This window comes from Ochlerotatus camptorhynchus, unplaced genomic scaffold (assembly GCF_037179485.1).
Source record: "Ochlerotatus camptorhynchus isolate MF236.1 unplaced genomic scaffold, CSIRO-AGI_Acam_v1.1 ptg000070l, whole genome shotgun sequence".
NCBI lineage: Eukaryota > Metazoa > Arthropoda > Insecta > Diptera > Culicidae > Ochlerotatus > Ochlerotatus camptorhynchus.
The window spans coordinates 1,633,492-1,655,058 of NW_027040560.1; the positions used below are offsets into that span (position 1 = coordinate 1,633,492).

Sequence of the window (21,567 nt, forward strand, 5' to 3'; positions counted from 1 at the left end):
CGCCAGCTGAACTTACCTGAAAATGATCCGCTAGGTGCAGGTCTTCCATATAATGTCTCGGCGGCGGACCCATCCACTGTTGCGGTCCACCTCCGGCGCCACTTCCACCTCCGCCCATGGCAGCAAGGTTCTTGTCCACCATCCAGTGACCACTTCCGGCAGCGGCGGCTGCGGCTGCAGCAGCTGCCGCTGCTAGGGCACTTGGATCGTTATCCAAGCCCCCCATTCCGCCGCTAGAACCGTAGTTATACTTCCAGCTGGCTCGTTCGGATCCTATGGCTCGTGCCATCTTGCGACCATCATCTGGTGGTGGCGGAAGTCCTTGTGGGCCACCCACAAGTCCACCGCCATTCGTAGTCGGTTGGTTGTTGTTCGGCGAAATGTTGGGAGATCCTCCCAGGGCCATTGCAATACCGTTTTCAATGTTCATTAGGTTATCTCGGGACTGCAGATGTGCCAGATCGGAGAACCAATTGGTACCGCTTACGTTACGGTTACTTCCCGGTGGACCCGGAGGTCCAGGCGCCGGTCCATGCTGACCGTGAGACTGGTTGTTGCCACGACCAGGTCCATACGGAGGTAGCTGAGGTCCTCCACCGTTGGGCGGAAGATTTTGGTACTTTCCGATGGGACCGGGCGGGGGGTTCGGGTGGAACATATTTCCGAATTGATTCGAGGATGAAAGCTTACTTCCGGGAGCGGAAGGTTGATGGTTTTGCGAGGGAGGAATTGCTGAAAACGCGGATGCCTTTGGGTTTAGACGGGAAAGTGGTGGCAGACCACCCGCCCCTGCACCAAGACCCATGTGACCTTGATAGGAGGATTGCATGGGATCCGGACCGAAGTTTAGTACGTGCTGATTTTGCGACTGCAAAGCATCGAACATCGAAGGCGGTGGCCGTGAGCTACCCACTAGCGGCGGGGGATGATCTCGCGAGTTTACCAGACCACCATAATCGGAAGTGACTGGTCCGATCGGTCGAATCTGAGACGAGGTGTTCAGAATGGGACGCTGAACTGCAAGTCCACTGGGAGGAGTTTGCTGCGGTTGCGGGGGTTTTATGACATTCTGCTCGTTTGGGTAAGGTCCCTGTTGAGATTGCTGATGTTGTTGCTGTTGGGCTGATGCAACTTGTTGTTGTTGTTGTTGCTGCTGCTGCTGCTGCTGTTGAAGCGATGAACCACTGCTGCTGGTCGGTGGACCAGAAAGCATATGTGATTGTTGCTGGGATTGATGTTGTTGTTGCTGCTGCTGCTGCTGCGAAAGTGACACAGATGACGAACCAGACGGCGGTGTCGTTGAATTGCTCGAGGCTTTGGAACTAACTGGTGATGAAACGGTTGTTCCACGGTAACCAGGAGCTTTCGAGGCGTCAACCTGGATGGAAAACGGCGATTAGATTGGGGAAATTTGGAAGGCGCACGGAAAGCACTTACCTGTAGGGGAGGTTCATTTTCCATGAAGGACGAACCGGCACCGTGCGGATGACTGTAGATGGTCTTACTTCCACCGGGGGCGCTGTCCAACACACCAACACTACCGCCATGATGGCCACCGGGATGATGGTGACCAGCGTGATGGTGGTGATGGTGATGATGCTGGTGTTGACCGTGGACAGTTCCAGCACCATTGCTGTTATTACCAGCACCCGTGCTGGCATTGGTACCCCATTGGCTGCTGCCGTAGGAGTCATTGAATAGAGAATACTCATGCGCCTGCGCATTGGCATGCAGATTGTTGTTTATTTTGGATTGCAGCTGGGCAATGGCTGAAGTGGTAGTTGATGAGGAGGAAACCACCGTTGCCAGACCACTTCCGATAGGACTAGCGGAGGCTGGGTTGTTGCTGCTATTGCTCGGTACAATGACCGTGTCCAAATGGGAGGACGGCGATGCGGACGACGCCGTGTGTAGCAACGGAGATGGGGTGATGTTTGCACGGGCTGGTTGGTGACCGATCGGAGTGATCGATCGACCGGAGCCCGTTCCTACCGGGGCAATCTTGGTGGTATTGCTGCTGCTGCTTACGGCAGGAGTTGGCGGAGCGACTGCCGGAATAAAACTGGAAGTTGTCTTAGTTGGAGGTTGAATTGGAGCAGGAAGATGCTGAGATGGCGCAGCCGTTGAAGAAGCTGCCTGACTCATCGACGTTACAATGGAAACAGAAGCACTGCTGGTAATGCTGGTTAGAACACCGCTACTGCTAGAGTTGCTGCTGGCGATGCTGGATACGATAGATGAGCTTCCAAACGGTGCAGGCAGTCCCTTGGCAGGAGATTGTAGTATTTGCACCGGTGGGCGAATCGTACTTGGGACACTGGCCGATACCGACGAGGAAGTGTTGTTGCTGGTAGCGCTAGATGTTGATGTTTGATTTAGGTTCAGTGCGGAACCTGGTGCTGCATTGATTGGCTTCTTCTGATTCTGAACAGCGATGGATGGCGTAGTATTCGAGCCTACGGTACTATCGGCGACTAGTTTTGCAAATGTACCACCAACATTGCCGCCGGTTGCGATGTTACCGGACGAACTCTTGATGGTATTTTTCAACGATTGCATCATGTGTGTGTAGGACGAGGACGTCTTCATGGTCGAAAGGTTGTTCGGCGGAAGAGAAGACATCCGCTTTCCATCTTTGCCGAGTCCTACCAGCGACGAGGCTGCAGTAGTGTTGGAAGAGATAATCCGTGACATTTGAGAGGCATTCCCCGAGCTGCCGGAGAAAAGATTCTTCGCTGCCGGTGGTCGAGCAGGCATTCCTCCGGTCATGGATTTTCCCGTGGCGGCTGCCAGGACTGCCGAGGCCGTTACCGGTTTGTTCTGGTTGGATGCGACGAATATGTTCTTCCCTTTGGGTGTTCCGGAGGAGGTTAACTGCGGACCTACATTTCCGGATGCAACCACAGCGGACAGCGTAGGAGCAGTGGACCCTGTGGGGACAATGTTGACAGTCGCAGAAATCGATACTGCTGATACCGGTACGGATGAAGACGAAGACGACGAAGAAGAGGAGGAAGAGGAAATGGTTTTGCTGGTGGCAGTGTTGTGTTTCGGAAGCATCTGTAGAATGTCTACGTCGGGATCTTTGATTAGTGTGGCAATCAGTGTGTGGGCTTGCTTGGTGGCTTCCAGCGAACCCTTGATTGTGATTGATCGATCGCCTTGGACTTTGCCTTGCTTTTCCACCTCAATGTGGGCACCGGTGGCCGCACGGATCGCATTGATGTTGCTTCCGGCACGGCCGATGACGCGGGAGATTGCATGCACTGGCACTTGGACCTTCTTACATTCCATGACCGATGCCGATTGGCTCTGCTGAACGGAACTCTTGCGGACGACCTCCTTCCAGCCCTCCTCGCGCTTCACAGCGGACACCGCGTTGTTGGACAACATCACACCACCAATCTGCTGGCCGCCACCGCCACCGCTGCTCGTTTGCTTAGTGGGGCTGGTCGATTTCTGCAGCTGATCTTCACTGTGGTAGTACGTAGTAGTCTTGTTGTTCGAATGATTCTTCTTCAGATTGCTGTAGAAGGTGGTCGATTCGCTGGTGTCATGATCGTCCTTCTCGGCGGCAGCAGCTGCTGCTGCAGCATGTCGATTGCCGAAGACGATGATAGACTTACGATTCCCTTGCTGTTGCTGCTGCTGCTGCTGTTGCTGCTGGGCGTAGTTCGATTGTTGTTGTTGTTGCTGCTGTGGCTGCTGCGGCTGCGGTTGCTGATGTGGATGATGATGGTGATGGTGATCCTTTTTCGATTCATTCTTGTGAAGCGCGACTTCCTTGGGAGCCACATTCTCCTTTTCGACGGTTTTCTCCCGTTTGTGGCTGTTTTCGTAGTGCAACTGTTGCTGAAGTTGCTGCTGCTGATGACGACGTTGCTGTTGCTGCTGCTGACCAGCAACAAGTTTATCCCTTTCTCGTTGTAGCTGTTGTTGTTGCTGCTGCTGGTATTGGTTTTTATCCTGAACCACATAACTAGTGTTACTGGCCAGGGTAGTCGCCGTGGTGGCGGTACTATCCGGACTCTTACTCTGACGATTCTGTTGATGGCTAGCATACTGTTGTTGCTGCTGCTGCTGCTGCTGCTGTTGCTGTTGTTGCTGCTGCTGCTGTTGCTGTTGTTGTTGCTGCTGTTGCTGTTGTTGCTGCTGCTGCTGCTGTTTGATGACATTGAGTCGTGCTTGCTGCTGCTGAAGTTGCTGCTGTTGCTGCAGTTGTTGTTTGCGTTTCTTGTTGTTCCGTTTCTGCTGCTCAATCAAGGCAGACGATTTGACATCCGAACTCGAACAAGAACCCTGACTATTGGCATCAATACCGGAATCACCCTCCTCTCGGTCGTTGTTGGAGCTATTGCTAGTGGTGTTGGTGGTGGTGGCGGCGGCGGCGGTGGTAGTCGTGGCAGTTGTAGTCGCACTGTGATGATCCCGAGGCTGCACTCTGCTAGCAACTGCGACACGATTGGACACTTGATGCACAACGGTCGTGATCAACTCATCATCGTCCCGATCGCTGTCATCGTCATCCTTATCATCGTCCCCGTCGTCATCGTCATCACTGTTATCCAACGGTTTGTCGCCCTCGACGAGTTTCCGCTGCTGTTCGCGCTTCTCGGCCTTTCTGCGCTTCTTTCGTTCGCGACGCTTCGCCGCAGCCGCCTTGCGACTTTCTTCCCTGCTGCGCTCCAAATCGAGTTCCTTCAACAGGATCGAAGCATTGATGTTCGCTTTGGTTGCCTGCTGATCCTTGGCGGCTCGGATCACCTTCACACAATCGTGACACTTTTCTAGCAGTTCTTTGTCGCTTATCGTATTGATGTATCGGGTCATTTCTTGATCCGAGGGGAACTGGGTAACGTGATTGACCATCCACTTGACCACCTTGGTGTGTCCTTTGCGGAAGGCAGCCATCAGACAGGACACTTTGCGGTTATCCTGCGAATCGATGTCAGCTCCGGCATTGCAGAGCACTTCCACCACCGTCAGGTGTCCACCGTTGGCCGCTAACCAGAGCGGTGAGTTGCCCTTCTTATTCTTCACCTCTACGGCGGCACCTCGCGAAAGGAGTAGCTCGACAAACTTCAGATGCCCCTTGTCGGCGGCAATTGTCAGAGCAGTATCACGCGAGGAAGGAACTGGAGCGGCATTTACATCGGCACCCTTGTCCAGCAGGACACGACCCACTTCGATGTACCCACCGGAAGCGGCTTCCATTAGCGGGGTCAATCCGGTCTTAGCTCGATGCTCAACATTCGCTTTGCGATCGAGCAACAAGCTGACGACCTCGTGACGTCCCTGGAAGCATGCCAACGTTAGGGCCGTGTTCCGGTTCGTTTCGATCTGGGCATTGATGTCGGATCCCATGTCCAGGAGCAATTTCACAGCTGCCGTATGGCCGTTCATTGCTGCCAGCATAAGCGGAGAGATTCCTAACTTGCTGCCGGTTCGAGAGTTGATTTCCGCACCGTGACTGAGCAGAAGTTTGATGATATTCACGTATCCTCCGCTTGCGGCCAGACTAAGAGGTGTGTAATCGGACACATTTCGGTGCTCTCGATTGGCGTTCATATTTAGAAGCAGTTCCACCACTTCGTACCGTCCGCCGGAACAGGCCAACGACAGGGGAGTGTCTTTCGTACGTTCCGACTGGGCTTCCATTTCTGCGCCATGTCGAAGCAACGTTTCCACGACCTTTTCATGACCAGCCGTGGCTGCAAGGATCAAAGGAGTGAAACCCTTCTTGTCCTTGTGTTCTATATTCGCACCTCGACTGATCAGAAGTTCCACCAGTTCTTCGTGACCGCCGGCACAAGCAAGCGTTAGGGCAGTGTCGTGATTGGAGTCGGTTTCGGAGTCCACGTCGATTTGACGCTCCTGAACCACGTTGGTTGGTACTCCGGCCGGGTATTGAATCGGTGCTGGTGCAGGAGTTGCCTCGAACTGGTACCCTCCGGCCGTAGCACTTTGCTGACCGGCTGGGGCTTGGCGGACACCAGCAATTCGATTCTTCTCCTTCCTGGACTTTTCGCTCTTCTTCTTGGTGGAGGTTGCCGTATCGACCGTCTGTGGGCTCTGCTGACGAGGGATCAACAGTCCACCGGTTTGGGGCTGTTGAGTTTGCGTTGCAACCTGTACCTGCGCATGCTGGGTGCAATGTGCTGCCTGGGCCTGGGCATGCAATTGCTGTAGCTGTTGCGCGGACTGTGCTTGTTGTTGCTGAGCCAGAATCACAGAACTGGGATGAACGATATTTGGCGACTGGAATTGTTGCTGTTGTTGATAAGCCGCTGCGGTTGCTGCTGCGGCAGCGGCTGCCTGCTGTTGCAACTGGGCCTGTTGCAAAGCGGCTGCCTGCTGGAGCGTCACATTACATTGACCAGCGGCGAGCGCGTGTTGATCCAGCTGTTCCTGGGTAAGTTGCAGCTGTTGTTGTTGTTGTTGTTGCTGCTGCTGCTGTTGTTGCTGCTGTTGGGCTGTCGGCAGTTGAAAGAGCAAATGCACCTGCGATGCCTTGTCTGCGTCCACGTTGAACACAAACTTGGGCTGCTGGCCATCGGCAGTGGTTGCTCCGGGAGCACCTGGTGCCCCACCGGCTGTAGCCGCGTGATGCAATACGGTCGCTCCGGGGGCGGTAGCTGCCTGCGAATGGAAAAAAGTTGTTTTGTAAGATCCCCTGATGGAAAGGACCCATTTTCACACCATCGAAAGCTTACCTGTAGTTGACTGAGCAGCTGTAGCTGGTCGAGCGATATTTGTTGGTTGGCATCGAACGTCATCAGTCGACCGGCGGCGGCTTGGCCTGCGGCAAAGGCGGCACACTGCTCTGCAGTTGCCTCGGACAGGTTGATGGTGCTGCCGTCGTCCTCGATGGGCGAAGACGTGCCGGACGGAGTGAGCTGACTTTGGTTGCCCGCCCAGCGCGTCTTGCAGAACGAGTTCATCCCGATGAGGTTGGCGTACGCATCGATATCCTGGCAACTGAGGTTGGCTGCCATTTCCTGAAAAAAAAGACGAAGACTGTGAGCTTGCGAACAAGAAAAAGGCAATTACGGTAACAAACCTGCAAAGCCACCGGTATGTCGGTGCACCCGTTCAGCGCGTGAATTACCTCGTCGATACACTCGACCCATTCGTAGTTGTAGATCGTTTCCCTCGAACCATCTGCAGCAACTACCGACCCGTCCTCCGGGTTGAATGTCTCCAGCGACTCGTCCAACGTGGGATAGATCCCGCCGACGCACTCGGACATGGTTTCATTCTCCGAATCGTCAATGTTGAACATCTGCAGGTGTTCGTCTCCGTCCTCCACGTACTGATGGTGCCCGTCGCCTTCGCTGATTTTAATTTGCTATTTCGGGGGAAACGGAAGACGGTACATTAACAATCATCCGACAAAAAAAAAACAACGCTCCAACCGCAAACTTACATTACTACCAGCTTTGTGCTGAATGATATTAGATACATGCTGATGCACTTGGACAAACTCCGGCGTGGGCAGCAGGTCGGAACGGAAGTCGTGCATCACTTCGCAGAATATGCGCGACAAGTCGGCTAGTTCGGCGTCTGAAATACGAATGAGGATCGCGTTAGTAAAAGATGCACAGGAAATCATTCCGACGTTTCACTCACTGTTTGCTAGTCCCTTACCACTGGGCGGTGGCGAGGAAGGTCCGTCCGGATTGGCGCAGCTAAGCGGAGGCGTATCCGGCGGAGACTTTGGCGGGTCCACCATGAAGCGTTGAGCGATTTTCTGCAACATTTTCTGATTGCATAGGGTATTTAGGGCGAGCTGGTTGAGTTGGTTTTCGTGTTCGGAGCTATTTCCACTGCTGCTGGCACCTCCACCAGCACCACCGCCACCACCAACACCACCACCACCACCTCCGACGACACCAGTTCCACTGGCCGCCGTACCGCCACTGTTGTTGCTGCTAGTGGTAGTCGTTGTGCTGCCACTTCCACTGGAGCTAGAACTGCTGCTGCTACTGCTACTATCGCTGCTGCTGCTTCCGCTGGCACTGCTACTGCTGCTGCTGCCGATCTCCGGGATGGTTACATCACTCTGGCTGCTGGCAGCGCTACTGGTGGCAGTGCTCGTTGCGGTCGCAAACGGTGAAGTGGAATTTGCTAGTTCTAGCGTTTGCTGGTCAAGCCTGATTAGATTATTTCGGGTTTGAATTACATTCGCTGGCACCGAGGTGACCGTTCCGGCTGCACCTGCAGCGGCACTGGTAATCACCATACTGGGCGTAGGAACAATGTTGTTGCTCAATGGAATCGACGCTGTTTTAGTCGAGCCAAGGCTGATTCGATTGCCGGCAATCAATGGCTGCTGGGCGCTGTTGTTGTTGTTGTTGTTGTTGCTGGTGCCCTGCGACACTGAAATGGTTAACTGTTGCTGAGTGCTTCCCACTCCCGAGCTAGTCGCTGAGCCTGCTACTGCTGCTGCTGCTGGTGACTGGAGGCTAAGGTTTGACAGCGACTGCTGTAGTACTTGAACATTCTGTTCGGAGGTTGGAATCACAGACTGCAAAAAAAAACGTTGAAACGTTAGGGTTATGCATTCCAGGAAAATGTTCATCCGACTTACCAAGTTGTTGTAAATTGACACCATTTGATTCTGCTGGAGGACGTTGGCCGTATTTGGCCAAATCGATTGCTGGGCTTGTTGCTGCTGTTGTTGTTGTTGTTGTTGGGCTGCAGCAGCGGCTGCTGCTGCTGCTGCGGCGGCGGCGGCAGATTTACGGTTATTCTTGGCATCCTTTTTCGAGACCGGTTTCACCTTGGGTCGATCGCTGATGGCCGTGCTTTGGGATACCTCCGACGGGCCCGTCAAAAGGGTTCCACTTCCGGACGACGCGGTATTCGCAGTTGTTGTTGCCACTGCTGCTGCTGCTGCACTAGAAGGAACCGTCGTGCTTGAGGAAGCTATTGTCGTTGTCAGTTGCAACTGTTGCTGCTGAAGTGCGGTTGGCAATGATGTAGCTATAACTAGACCACTATCAGACGGCTTTCCTCCTGTGGAAGAAGATGGTAGAAAGTTAGCGTTTTTGGCGTTTTTTTTTTTTTGAGGGGGTAGGGACTTTGGAGCGTAGCACTTCTTACAAAAAGGATCATCTCTACACACTGAAAACAGTGAACACATGCAACTTTTGCTTTTATTTGTATACTACGATGGACTGAAGAACAAATGCTTTAAGTGCAAAAAGCCGAGGACCACCGGCAAAATTCCCTCCCGAAGGAGACAAGTCGAAGCGAACCTTGTGAGCAAGAAGCAGGAACAGGAGGAGTAGTAGAAGCTGAAATGAGTTTTGAATATGATCAACAGAGGTTGACCATCGGAGTATCCGAAGGTTTCCCGTTGAAAATATGTCCACAACACTGCCTCAAAAACGTGTAGGCACTCGACGTTATCAGAGATTGCTATCATGCAAGATGCTCAAAGATGACCCCATGCTATCCCGCACAGATGTTGCATTAATTGTTATGTAATATCTGGGACACCGCGATTTTTGTCGGCCGATTGGATGAAGGACTGCTTAGTGAATGTTCCTAGGAAGGGGGATGTGCCTGAGGTGAAGATCGACGCCACTTTCTGACGACAGCAGGCAGGATTTCGTGCTGGAAGATCATTGTGTGGACCACGGAAGGGAGTAGGGGGAGGAGGGGCATAGTGAGCATCCCGCAGTTTGGCGAGGAATCTCTAGCTGCATGAAACAAATCAACTGGTGTAGGTCATTATGATATTGATCTTACCACCAATAAATGTGTTCCGAACGGGGCATGAAGTAGTTCGCCTCCTCGTGGTGTACCCTGGAAACGCTAATTGTCGAACCCAAGGGAGAGATATTGCAGCTAAACGAACTACCGCAGAGAAGCCCTGCACAAACCCTCGTTGTGCAAAGGCAGGAGTGACGCCGGGTTTTTAGTGCTTAGCACAAGCAGCTGGTAAGCGGTCACATCTGTCCTAAGCTACCCTGTTGGACAGTTGGCTGGCTATCACGTCTGCTTAGAACCGAGGCGAACAACGAACAGCGAACAACAAGAGGAGGTTGAGAAGCCCTGCATAAACCCTCGTTGTGCAAAGGCAGGAGTGACGCCGGGTTCTTAGAGTGCTTAGCACACGCAGCTGATAAGCGGTCACATCTGTCCTGTATGGGCCCTGGACAGTTGGCTGGCTATCACGTCTGCTCTAGAACTCAGGCGAACAACGAACAGCGAGCAACAAGAGGAAGGCCCTGCACAGCTGCTCACTGTGCAGTAGCGAGTGTCACGTCGGACACAACACCTAGTGATGCGCCATAGCGCAACCGGCCCCCTCCCATGACGTAATGCTTTCGGGCGGTTCCGGGGAGGGCAAGGGCCTAGAGCACAGGGTAAGGTTTAGTGGGTCGGGAGAGCTACTTCTCCCATCCCACACCCTGAGTTATCTTCTCAGGTGTCTGGGAGTAGATTCCCCCCTGGATAAAAAAAAAAAAAAAAATGCCCCACCTGTTCACTATGCCCCTATTACCCCTACTGGATAAAATAGAGGCTTTGACGTGCAGAGTCCTGCATAATTGGGCCTTATCGGACCATATCCGTCATCACTGTTGTACTGCGCTACTTTAAAAAAAAATGCGTCTTCACAGAAGTTCAGGGAACTTCTTAATAATCAAGAGCAATTCGTAGAGGTTAAGAGAACATCATTTGATTTCAGAGAACTTCTTAGACGTGTAGGGAACTTCGTAAAATTTCCGGATGCTTCGAAGAACTTTAAAAAAAAATTCCAAAAGTTCTGGTAACTGCGTAGAGGTTCTGTGAAGTTTCTAGAAGTGCAGCAATAAGAGCTAAGCTAACTTTGCAAAAATGCAGCAAAATTTTTAGGTGTTCAGTGAACTTCAGTAAGCTTCGTTGAAGTGTAGATATTGTTGTAGAACTTCTGTAAATTTTGAAACAATTCAGAGAGCTTTGTGAAACTTCACATACTTTGCAGTAATTTAACGTAATTTTTATAAGTTCGGGAAACTTCGTTGAAGTTAATGGAACTCCATTGAACTTCTCAAAACTTTAGGAAATGAACCGATAGAAATTCTGGAAATTTAATTGAAATTCGGTGAGCTTCGTAGTGCTCAGCGAATTTCGTAGAAATTCAGGGAGTTTTGTGAATATTTAGGAAGAACTTCGTAGAAGTGGAAACTTTGTGCAATTTTGGGAGCTTCCGTGACCTTATTTTAATTGCAGAGTACTTCGTTAAAGTTTGTTAGACTTGGAATAGTTTAGAGCATCCCGTAGAAGTTCAGGAAACTTTGTAGACGTGCAGCGAGCTTCATATTAGCGCAGCAAATTGTGCAAGAAGTGCAAGGACTGTGTGGAAGTTTGGCAAATGTTGTAGAAGTTCAGCGAACTTCGTAGAAATGCAGGAAATTTCGTAGAAGCTCATTAAATTGCTTAGAACTTCAAGGATCTTCGTATCATTTTATCAAAGAAGAAAGCTCAATTATCTCCCTGGAAGAGTTTTGGGAACTTTGTTTCGCCCAGATGTTTAGGAATGTTCTTAGAAAAGTTTAAGGTTCTTGTCGGAAGATTGGAGACGGTCATCGATACTCTGAGATCTTGGTCGAGTTAACAGAGTTTGGGGAAAAAATATGGACCTTGGAAGAAGTCCAGGGAACATCATAGAAGCTCAGAAAATGTTTGATTTCCTTGCAGAGGGTGATCAGTGTTTCACCCATGAGACAAATGAGCACTCCGTAACATACTCCCGGCCTTGAGGCGGATGCCCCAATTGGAAAACAGAAGCACCGGCTTATGCACAGGTCGCTGGTAAGTGGTCTGATCTCTTTGAAGAGTCACGTTGCGGACTACTAGTTCATGAAAGGTGGGGCCTCAGAAGGAGGACCCCAACAGAGTAGTTTTTTACAGTGTTTACTTCAACCGAAAATTGGTTCCTGGCTCGATCGTACATTTACACAGGACACAACATTAAAATCTGAATAAGACAGAGCTCCACACCGGGGGAACCGGGAAGGCCCCCACCAGAGATGTCCCAACAGCCGAAAGGAATTAAAAAAGACTAAACTTTAAAATACAATGCAGCATCCTTTAAAAAACGCATTACTGCTGCCAGTGTGGAGGGATCATCACCCAGCATTTGGAAGCCCGTGGTTCTGATACTGAGGGTATACGCATAGAATGTGCTCGATTGAGGCTGGAGTTCTACAACCGACGCAAGTCCTGTGGAACGGCGTTCCACCGAAATTGTGCGAGATCTTGTGACGCTATCTTCTGATCCCGCTGGTTCAAGTGTTCTGTCCATTTCCTCGTCGTCCCTTTGATCCGTCTGATGAAGAGGGAGCGGTTTTGAGCCCACTCTGCGTCCCAAGCTTCCCGTACTTTGCTCACGATCCAGCGCTTGACATCGTGTAACGGTACTTCGTTAGTATAGCGAGGGGCAGATGGTCCTGCCCCAGCCAGAAAGTCAGCTTCCGAATTGCCTGGTATTCCGCAGTGCCCCGGAACCCATCAGAATACCGTGTTTGGTGGCGCGGACTTCATCGAGTCGGGGCCTCGGATTTCAGGGCTTGTATGACGCTGTTCGAATCCATGAGGACCAGGATCGGTCGGTTGGAGAGCGTTGTAGTAGCAGCAGCTTCAGCAGAGAAGACAACTTTGCGGCGGTAAGCTGCAGCCCAAGAGCGAGATCCGTCAGTGTGGGGTTATTTCAGCTACAGTCCTTTTCATGGCCACGGAATTGTCTCCGGCTTTGAACGTGTCCTTAATCCGGCTTTCGATTTTCGGTAATGGTGTTCCCCTCGTCGAGGAGGAAGATCCCTTGATTTCCGGATGTCTGCGAGATGAAAGCAGCGGCTTTGGTTGCGATAGCTGCGCGGTTATACGGAAGCGGAAAGGCAGGATGCCTGCGTCGATGCATGCAGCATCAGCGGGCGTGGATGGCAGCAGGTCAGAGACCATCCGGACGTAGGTGTTGTAGACTGGTGCTAACGTAGCTAAAAGCTTATCCGTTGCGATGCAGGTCATCTCCAACCCTTATAGAAGGCGACTGTCGATAATTGCACTCGCCACGTGAAAACGGATGCTGCGGTTGTTCGATCAATTCTGTCGGGAAATGGTCCGGATGTGATTCACTCGGCTGCGGCAATTTTTCTTGACTACACTGAAATGCTGTTCAAAGTTGAGGAATCGGTCAACGAGAACTCCCAGAACCCGGACGGTCTTCTTCAGCGATCGTCGATTTTGATCGGTGGTCCGCTAATTCTGTGTCGAGAAGGGCAGACATGGTACCTGGCTTTTAGAGGCTGATAATTCAAAGCCTAATGAGTGGACCCACCTGGCGCTGGCGGAGACTGCCGCTTGGGCTCTCATCCTTGTACGTACTGGCGTGGGTCCGGTGGTGACGATGAGGATGTCGTCGGCGTAGACGAACACATATATGTTCTTCGGTAGTTGACGGAAGACTCCGTTCATCGCCACGGGGAACAGGGTAACGGCGATAACCGATCCTTGTTTGACACCCGTTTCCTCGGGGAAAAGCCGGGATTTGTTGCCGACTGGATGAAGGATGAAGTGAACGATGGGTCCGTTAAGACCCCAGTCGATTAGTTGCTTAAGGACGAAGGGCGTCCACGTTCTGTTGAAGGCCTTTGATATGTCGAGCGATACTATCTCGCTGTGCAGACCACTGTCATAGGCGTTCTTGAGAACTTCCCCTAGGGTTGCGAAATAGGTGGTCGTTCCGAAACCTTGTCGGAAAGCGTGCTTCGAGGTGTTGCTTCAGTCTTCGAGATGTGAGGAGCAGAACGTTTTTATGAATGTCCACTTTATTCCCAGGCTACTCAAATAATGATCGACTCAAGAACCAAAGTAGGCTAACTGCATGACCTGACGATTAGCGCCAATAAAGTTCGTCCCGATGTCGGACCTTATCTGGCTTGGCAGGCCTCGACGACTACAAAAACGCTTCAACGCTGAAAGGAACGCATTCGATGAGAGATCTGTAACCACTTCGAGATGAGTGGTTTTTGTTCCAAGACAAACAAGAACAGCGATGTAGCCTTTGATCGTCTTTGTCGTTCGCAGCACGCTGGCTTTCAAGGCATAATCGACATCTACAAACTCAAAAGCAGTTGGCAGGCTTCCCATAAGCTGGTTCGCGGTTTTGGCCTTCCATCGCAGGAGGCGTACACAACTATTGGCGACACTGCGACACCGTTGGTGCAGCGATGCCATGAGCAGAGTCGGTGCTGCATGCATGTTTTGGATGTGGGAGTTTGTAACCAGAAGATTCGCATATCGATGAAATTTCGGCAATATGACTGGATGCTTCCTATCGTATGGTTGCTCCAAATTTCGCAACCTTCCTCCAACTCGTAGTGTGCCACTCCCGTCACTGCACTATGTCTTGGCCAAAAACCTGCCGAGTGAATTGCATTTTGGCTTCAGTTTTTGAATCGGTTGCACCATGCTAGGACTCGTTGTGCGACTGGCAGTGATGAAAAGCGATTCAGCCAGGTCGGATGAGACTCCGAATCTGTCCATGCATAATAAGCAACGCTCAAGTGCGTGAACGACTGCATGACTTGGTTCATAAGCTCGGTAAGCAGTACCGCAGCGTTGAGCTCCAACCTTGGAAGTGACGCTCGGCAGCGGAGCAAATCCACTATGGTTTGATATCCACCTGGGAATGCGGATTTTTTTTCGATTTCCTTCAGGGTCGTCTTGATCTTGTTCCACTCATCGTTGATCACAGCTGGTAGCGAATCTTAATACGAACGATAACGGGAGCGATCCAGCCTAGGGGATCAAACACTCGGGATGTGTCTGATAACAGCTGACGCTTCGTGTTTCGTTTTTTTCAAAATCCATCTTTGATTGGAAGCCAAAGGTGTCCGTGTCTGGATGCCACTGTATTCCCAACGGTTTAACGGAGTCTACTTCCGGTGCCAAATGAAGTGAAACTGCTTCTTCTGCTTCTGCACACCCATTGAACAAGCGAGGATCATTTGATGACCACTTTCTAAGATTGAATCCAGCCGACGAGGTGATCTGAATAATCTTGCTCCTCAATTTTGCTGCTTTTTTCAATCGAATCGGCACCCGATAGCAGGTCATCCAGGTCATAAATTCTTCAACACACGCTCTGCAGCTGCCGGATACTGCAATGGACTATCTCGAGCAGCTTGTCGGAGAGATTCAATGGCCAATGGTCAATAATCTATAATGCTCGATAGTATGACCCGATCCCTGTGTCCACACACAGAACTAACCGGTAATTGATGTCCTTCTTGTGTACCTGGCGGTATATTTTCTCTACATCAGTTTTGAATGCGACGGCGTAGGTTCTGAAACGGGTAACAACTAATGGTACATCCTCGGTAACCAATGGATCATTCAATGACACTCCTGTCGATGTTTTGCAAGAGCCATCAAAAACAACCCTTACCTTGGTAGTCAAACTATCATTCCTCAGGACTACCATCATGTGGGAAATAAAATGCTTGATCCGTAGGAATTTCGATCTTGTTGTCCGGGATTCTTTTCGTGTTTCCAAGTGCCAAATAATCAGACATAAAACCGTAGCACATCTTCTTGAAATCAGGATCGGTTGCAAATATTCGCTCAATTGCCTTGAGTCGGTGGATCGCTGCCGATCTCCCAATGGCGGATAGCTTCGTCGAACGGAAGATTCACCACAAATCTGTCAGATTCTTCACGTTGATAGGTAGCTTGAAAAATCTTCGACTTCCCAGAACTGGCGGAGCGTTTTGTCAATGTTCCTCTTGACGTGGCATCTGACGTTTGTTGCTTGCTTCAACGACGACTTGGCCAGCAACCATCCAACTTCCATTTCACCTTGCCGTCCACTACAATCGAGAGAAAACCATCGACTCCAAGAATCATGTCGATATTTGCCTTGTCGAAATCCGGATCCGCTAGTGGCAATGATTCCAATCACTTTAAACGACCAATATCAATCTTTTGGTCCGGTAAGTTCTTTGTCAGCTTGTTCAGCACATATGCCTTTGTTTGGATGACCAGATCAGTCCTTGAGCGCTCATTCCTTGCATAGAGGATACATAATGTTTGTGAGCTTCGTTTGGCCAAACCTGAGCGCTCAAGGACTTTGTTTAACCCTCTGACGATGCTAGGTAAACGTATTGCCAAGGCCGTAATTTACCCTACACATAATTGGATTGGTTAATGAAACGAAATGCATGCATTTCCAATGGAAATAACATGAACATTTTTTTCAGTGCATACATTCAAAATCGCAAGACCACTGCAAGAGAAGAAAGGTGCCCTATTCCTAAAATTCCATCTGCTCTCTTCTAAGGACTCAATTACAGGTGCTATATCTAAGGATCCCTATAATACTGGTCAAAGTCAACTAAAACAAGCACTCAACATGGGAAGTAAACAATCATTCTACATACGGTAATGGAAAAGGGGAAACGGGCGGGTGGGGGAGGTTGTTAACAAAGAGACCACTTGCCTGCCGAAACGATGTTGGCAAGACCGCTCGTCGGAACTTGCTGCTGACCAACGCCGCCGCCTCCCGTCGGCATTGGCCCTAGCAACGGTGTCCCATTCGGTGCGGCAAAGCTCATGCCACCAGCAGTGCCACAGATCAATCCTATTGTTTTGTTTTGTTTCGGTGGTACAATTTTGTAAATTTGGGACCGGATGTGAATCATCAATTGCAATTGTTCAAAAATAAGATCGTTTGTAACAAAAATCATGGGAGAGAGAGAGAGAGAGAGAAAGGAAAATTCATGTAGATCGAAACTGGAAGCAGTGTCCGAACAGATTTCACACAGAGCAACACACTTACCTTGAGCTGGGGTGGTGATATCGATGTAGGTTCCCGTGGGTGGTAACAGCGTTGGTGGTGGACCATTTGAATCGCAGATGAATTGGATGTTGGCTTTTTGTGACTGCGGGTTAGGATAGGAACATGATTAGTACTCAACCGCGAAAACAAAAGAAAAGCCTACCTTCTGGTACATTTCCCGCATCTGTTTCTGGTATTGCACTTCGTAATCGGAGCGCATTACCACACCTGCCCGTTGTTGCTGTTGGCCGCCTCCACCATTGTCTTCGCCGATGGGTTCGCTGCGTACCTGTTGCGCTTCCGAGCTGGTGAGATTTGCCTCAAACGGCGAAGGTTGCTGCTGCTGCTGCTGGGAAACTACAGCCGATCCGGCCGCCGCAGTGGACGTTGGTTGTTGCTTCTTCCTTAGCAAGCTTCGCTGTTTATTACCTACGGGAACACCAGCGACACCAGTGGTTTGTTGTTGCTGTTGGACAACGGTAGCATTGTTGGTACCTTGGAGGATAATCTGCTGCTGTTGTTGTTGTTGTTGCTGTTGCTGCTGGGCAGCTGCTAAGTGGGATGGGATTTGCTGCGATAGAATAGCTTGTTGTTGTTGCTGCTGCTGCTGTTGCTGTGGTTGTTGGCCAGGTGCTCGCGATAGACCATGCGCTAGACCGTCTTTGAAGCCTTGCATCTGGATCAGCCGCATCTGGGTGAGGATCGAAGGATCGGTTGAAGCTATGTTACCATCGAGGAATACGTTCGAATTGGCGAGCATCTGGTTGTTTGCCAACAGTTGCTGCTGCTGCTGCTGTTGTTGTTGCTGTTGCTGCTGATCGAGGCCATCTTTGGCTGGATGCTGCTGGAACATTTGCTTGTTGGTGACCCGGATTGATTCCGGAACCTCGTGCAAACCAGGCGGAGCCGCAAGCAGTTGCTGCTGCTGTTGATTCTGGGTGATAATCAACTGCTGCTGCTGGGCTGCCTGCTGTTGCTGCTGAAGCTGTTGCTGAGCTTGAAGCTGGATTTGGCCATTGTTCAGAAGGTTCTGTTGTGCCGCCGTGTTGGCACTGATCAACGAATGCGGAAAGTCCAACAGAAGTTGAACGACGCCGATGTGGCCTCCTTTGGCAGCCTCAATCAGCATCGTGCTGTTGTCCTTCAGCTTATGGAACGGATCAGCTCCATTTTTGAGCAGCAGTTCCACAATGTTCTGGTGACCACCGGCACATGCCAGGGACAGCGGAGTGTGATCATTGTTGGTTGTATGCCGATTCACATCCGCCCCCTTCTCGATAAGGAACTTCACGATACACCAATGACCAGCACGGCATGCTTTCATAAGAGGCGTCCGGCCTCCCTCCGACTCGTGTTCCAGTTCCGCCCCGTAGTAGAGTAGAATGTCCGCCACCTCGGTGTGCCCGTTCTCACAAGCATAGGTCAGAGCCGTGTCGCCGGTTTGCGTCTGGGCGTGCACATCCGCTCGGTTCTCCAGCAGAAAACGCACCAAGTCGATGTGACCTTCCTGAGCCGCTTCCATCAAGGGGGTAGACGCGCCTAACTCAATGTCTGCGCCATGCTTAATCAAATAGTCGGCCACCTCCACGAAGCCTCCGCAGCATGCAAGCGTTAGGGCAGTTTCTTGAGTTTCCTCGGTTTGAGCATTAATATTCGCACCTGTGGGATGATTTCAGATTGCATGAGATCAAGTCTCGTCAACTTTTCCAGATTAAACTTACCTTGTTGTAATAGTAATGCCACCATCTCCTCATGACCCTCCCTCGCCGCTTCCATCAACGGGGTGTAGCCTTCGTCGTTGACCTCTTCGATGTTGGCACCGCGCTCGATCAGGAGCATCGCCAGATCTACATGACCTCCGCAAGCCGCTAGCGTCAGGGGAGACTCAAACGAATCCGTCGGCATGTTGACCTGGGCACCGGAGTCCAACAGCAGCCGGGCTACCTCCACGTGGCCGTCCATCGACGCTTCCATCAGCGCTGTATGCATTTCATCAGTTTTATGCTCCTGATCAGCACCAGCCTCCAGAAGGTACCGGACCATGTCCAAGTGACCCTTGTAGCAGGCCAGCGTCAGTGCACTTTCCTTGAACTCGTTCGAGTGCGTATTGATGCCGGCTCCATGCTCCAGAAGGATCTGCGGAAACAAGACAAATAAAGAAAGTCACAATCTCAAAGCTTCCAATACGCGCGCGCAGTACGAATTTGACCAATGTACATCAGATAAGATCAAACTGGGTTCATTGTCCGAATTGAGCTCCCCCCGGGAAAAACCGACTTCAGAAGCTCACGGAGAGCATCAATGAAGCGTTCAGCCACTTCCCAAGACGAACCAACTGCAGGACTCCGTTCTCGGTTCTAATCATTTGCGTCTCATGTGGAGGAACCAAGACTCCCAAGACTTCAACCCACCTTTGCCACTCCCACGTGTCCGGCCGAGGCTGCCTCCATGAGCGGTGTGTGCCCATTCTCGTTGTGGTCTTCGACGTTAGCCCCATGATCCAGCAGCACCTTGACCACCTCCTCGTGTCCTCCTGCACATGCAAACATCAGCGGTGTACTGCCGGTGGACGACTGGGCGTTCACATCGGCACCGTGCTTCAGCAGCAGTTTGATGATGTCCACATGGCCGGCCGAGGCCGTTTCCATCAGTGGCGTCAGATCGTTCTTGTGGCCTCGATCCTCAACTTGGGCCGACATCGCCAGCAGAACCTAGATGGGTGAGTGTTAGACAGTGTTAGATTTCGGATCAGGACGCTTCGACGGCGACGGCAGTGGTTACCTGTGCCAGCTCGTAGTACCCGGCGGAACAGGCCAACGACAGCAGCGAGTCCCCGTCGTCGGTGGCTTCGTTCAGCGAGTTGCCCTCGCCCAGTAGCCGCCGAACGGTGTTGACATCGTTGTCGGTACAGGCGGCGAGCAGCGAGCGCGAGAGCAAGCTGAAATTACGAAGAGCATTTCTGCGTGTTACACGGAATAGAAGAAGAAGCAAAACAAATGTTGGTTGGTGTCAATGAAACGGGTAACAATTTTTGGTTTTGGTTTGGTTTTGGAAAATAAATTTTGAAAATAAAGAAAAAAAAACAAATACATAGATAGGTTTGGTCAAAATAAACGAATCGATAATAATAACAGAACAAGAGAAAGAGAGATAGTCGGAGAGATAGACAGGTGAGGCAGCAGTTGGGCTTGTCACTGACTGCTGTGAACTTACTTCTTGTCTCGCGGACTTCCACCACCTTCGCTGGAACGCATGCGGGTGAGAGCTTGAGCTGCTTCATCTGTAATGAGACGGAAGATATGGAAAATTTTCAACATGAATCTGTACACCGTGTGGCAGCAAGAAAATGGAATAAGGGTGAGGTGTGGCTAATCCGTTGGGACCTTAAATCTACCCGGTCAACAGCAAATCAGTGAGCTATTGTTTGGTTCTGCTGCTAATTTCATTCATAATTTCAGTCGAAGAGAGCTGTTTCAAAGGAACCTCATTTAATGTCGATTCAGTCACATTCACACTGCCAAATGGGCTGTGAAGTAAAACCAGATAAAGGTTCTGGATTTGACATGTCGATTCAATGTCGGGTTCATGTCATCTAGCTGGCTTCGGATTGGATCGACTATTGCAGCCGACTGACTTCATGCATTTCTCATTCGGGTTTTGCATAAACTTCATTCTACATTAGATCCCTGGTGTTTTCTCATTTTAAGCAAATATTTTCAATTGCATTTAAGCTCCGCTGATCTTGAAACATCTGAAAACTTAACATAATTTCAGAAGACTAGTTGTTACATCTACGTAACTACGTATCTACGTACGTTAGCAGTTCCAGCCCAAATAGCAAAAACAAAATTTAGACTCGACCTTCTCCAATTCGCACACTCTGAAAAATCTTCACGTCCGATTTACGTGAATACATAGCTGGATATAAATAAATATAAATTTAAAATAATAAAATTACTGTCGAGCTGCTGAGAAATTTTTAATCTTTGAGGAGTTCTTGCACCACCAGGCATGGAAAATCATTAACATTCATTTCATGCATTCATTTACATTCATTAGCCTCTAACTTTTTTCATCAACAGCATTTCGCAAAATGATGTATAGAGCTTCTGTTGTTATTAGCTACAACTTTTGTTCATAACTCAAATTTGTATCTCTTATGCATCACGAATAAGAGCGGGCAGAACTTGTTACTGTTTTTCAGTGAATGTAAAATACATTCACTGAAAAACAGTAGTGGCTTCTGTTCGCTCTGGTTCGTCATGCATAAGAGATACGGATTTGAAATGTTAACAAAATTTGTAGCTAATTACAAAACCTACAAAAGCTCCATACATTATTTAGCGGAATTCTGTTGATGAAAAAAGTAAGGGGCAAATGAATGTAAATGAATGCACGAAATGAATGCAAATGATTTTCCATGCCTGTCCACCACACGAAACTTATTGCCTATTCGGGTTGGTATTTTGCTACTGATTATGCTGCTCTTCTGGATGAACTTCTCGTCGAAAGTACTGCGAATTTCTAATTAAAAGATCTCGGAATTTATCGTCAGTAGTTCCCAGAATTTATCCTCGGAAGTTCTCTGAACTTATCGTTGGAAATTTTGAGAAGTTCGCATCGGAAGTTCTATGAATTTTTCGTAAGTTGTTCTCAGAACTTCTCTGAACTTCTTCTCGGAAGTTTTGAATTTCTCCTCGGAAGCTTTGAACTTCTCCTCGGAAGATCTTTAAACA

At 50.1% G+C, this 21,567-nt stretch overlaps 1 protein-coding gene across 16 annotated transcripts in view; it reads right to left on the reverse strand.

The window, feature by feature from the left end:
- Positions 1-21,567, reverse strand: part of mask (multiple ankyrin repeats single KH domain) — a 129,500-nt gene that overhangs the window by 15,315 nt on the left and 92,618 nt on the right. For 6 of the 16 annotated variants that reach the window (XM_065217030.1, XM_065217024.1, XM_065217022.1 and 3 more), the window contains 13 exons: positions 20,045-20,111; positions 19,613-19,790; positions 19,243-19,542; positions 18,553-18,967; positions 16,995-18,490; positions 16,832-16,934; positions 8,591-9,018; positions 7,630-8,527; positions 7,427-7,563; positions 7,061-7,348; positions 6,714-6,998; positions 1,438-6,639; positions 17-1,378 (listed from right to left, as the gene is read on the reverse strand). In XM_065217030.1, coding sequence (XP_065073102.1) covers positions 17-1,378; positions 1,438-6,639; positions 6,714-6,998; positions 7,061-7,348; positions 7,427-7,563; positions 7,630-8,527; positions 8,591-9,018; positions 16,832-16,934; positions 16,995-18,490; positions 18,553-18,967; positions 19,243-19,542; positions 19,613-19,790; positions 20,045-20,111 — 11,159 coding nt within the window. Of the gene's footprint in view, positions 1-16; positions 1,379-1,437; positions 6,640-6,713; positions 6,999-7,060; positions 7,349-7,426; positions 7,564-7,629; positions 8,528-8,590; positions 9,019-16,492; positions 16,634-16,831; positions 16,935-16,994; positions 18,491-18,552; positions 18,968-19,242; positions 19,543-19,612; positions 19,791-20,044; positions 20,112-21,567 lie in introns of all 16 variants that reach the window. The other 10 variants (XM_065217019.1, XM_065217017.1, XM_065217016.1 and 7 more) reach the window with 3 other exon arrangements.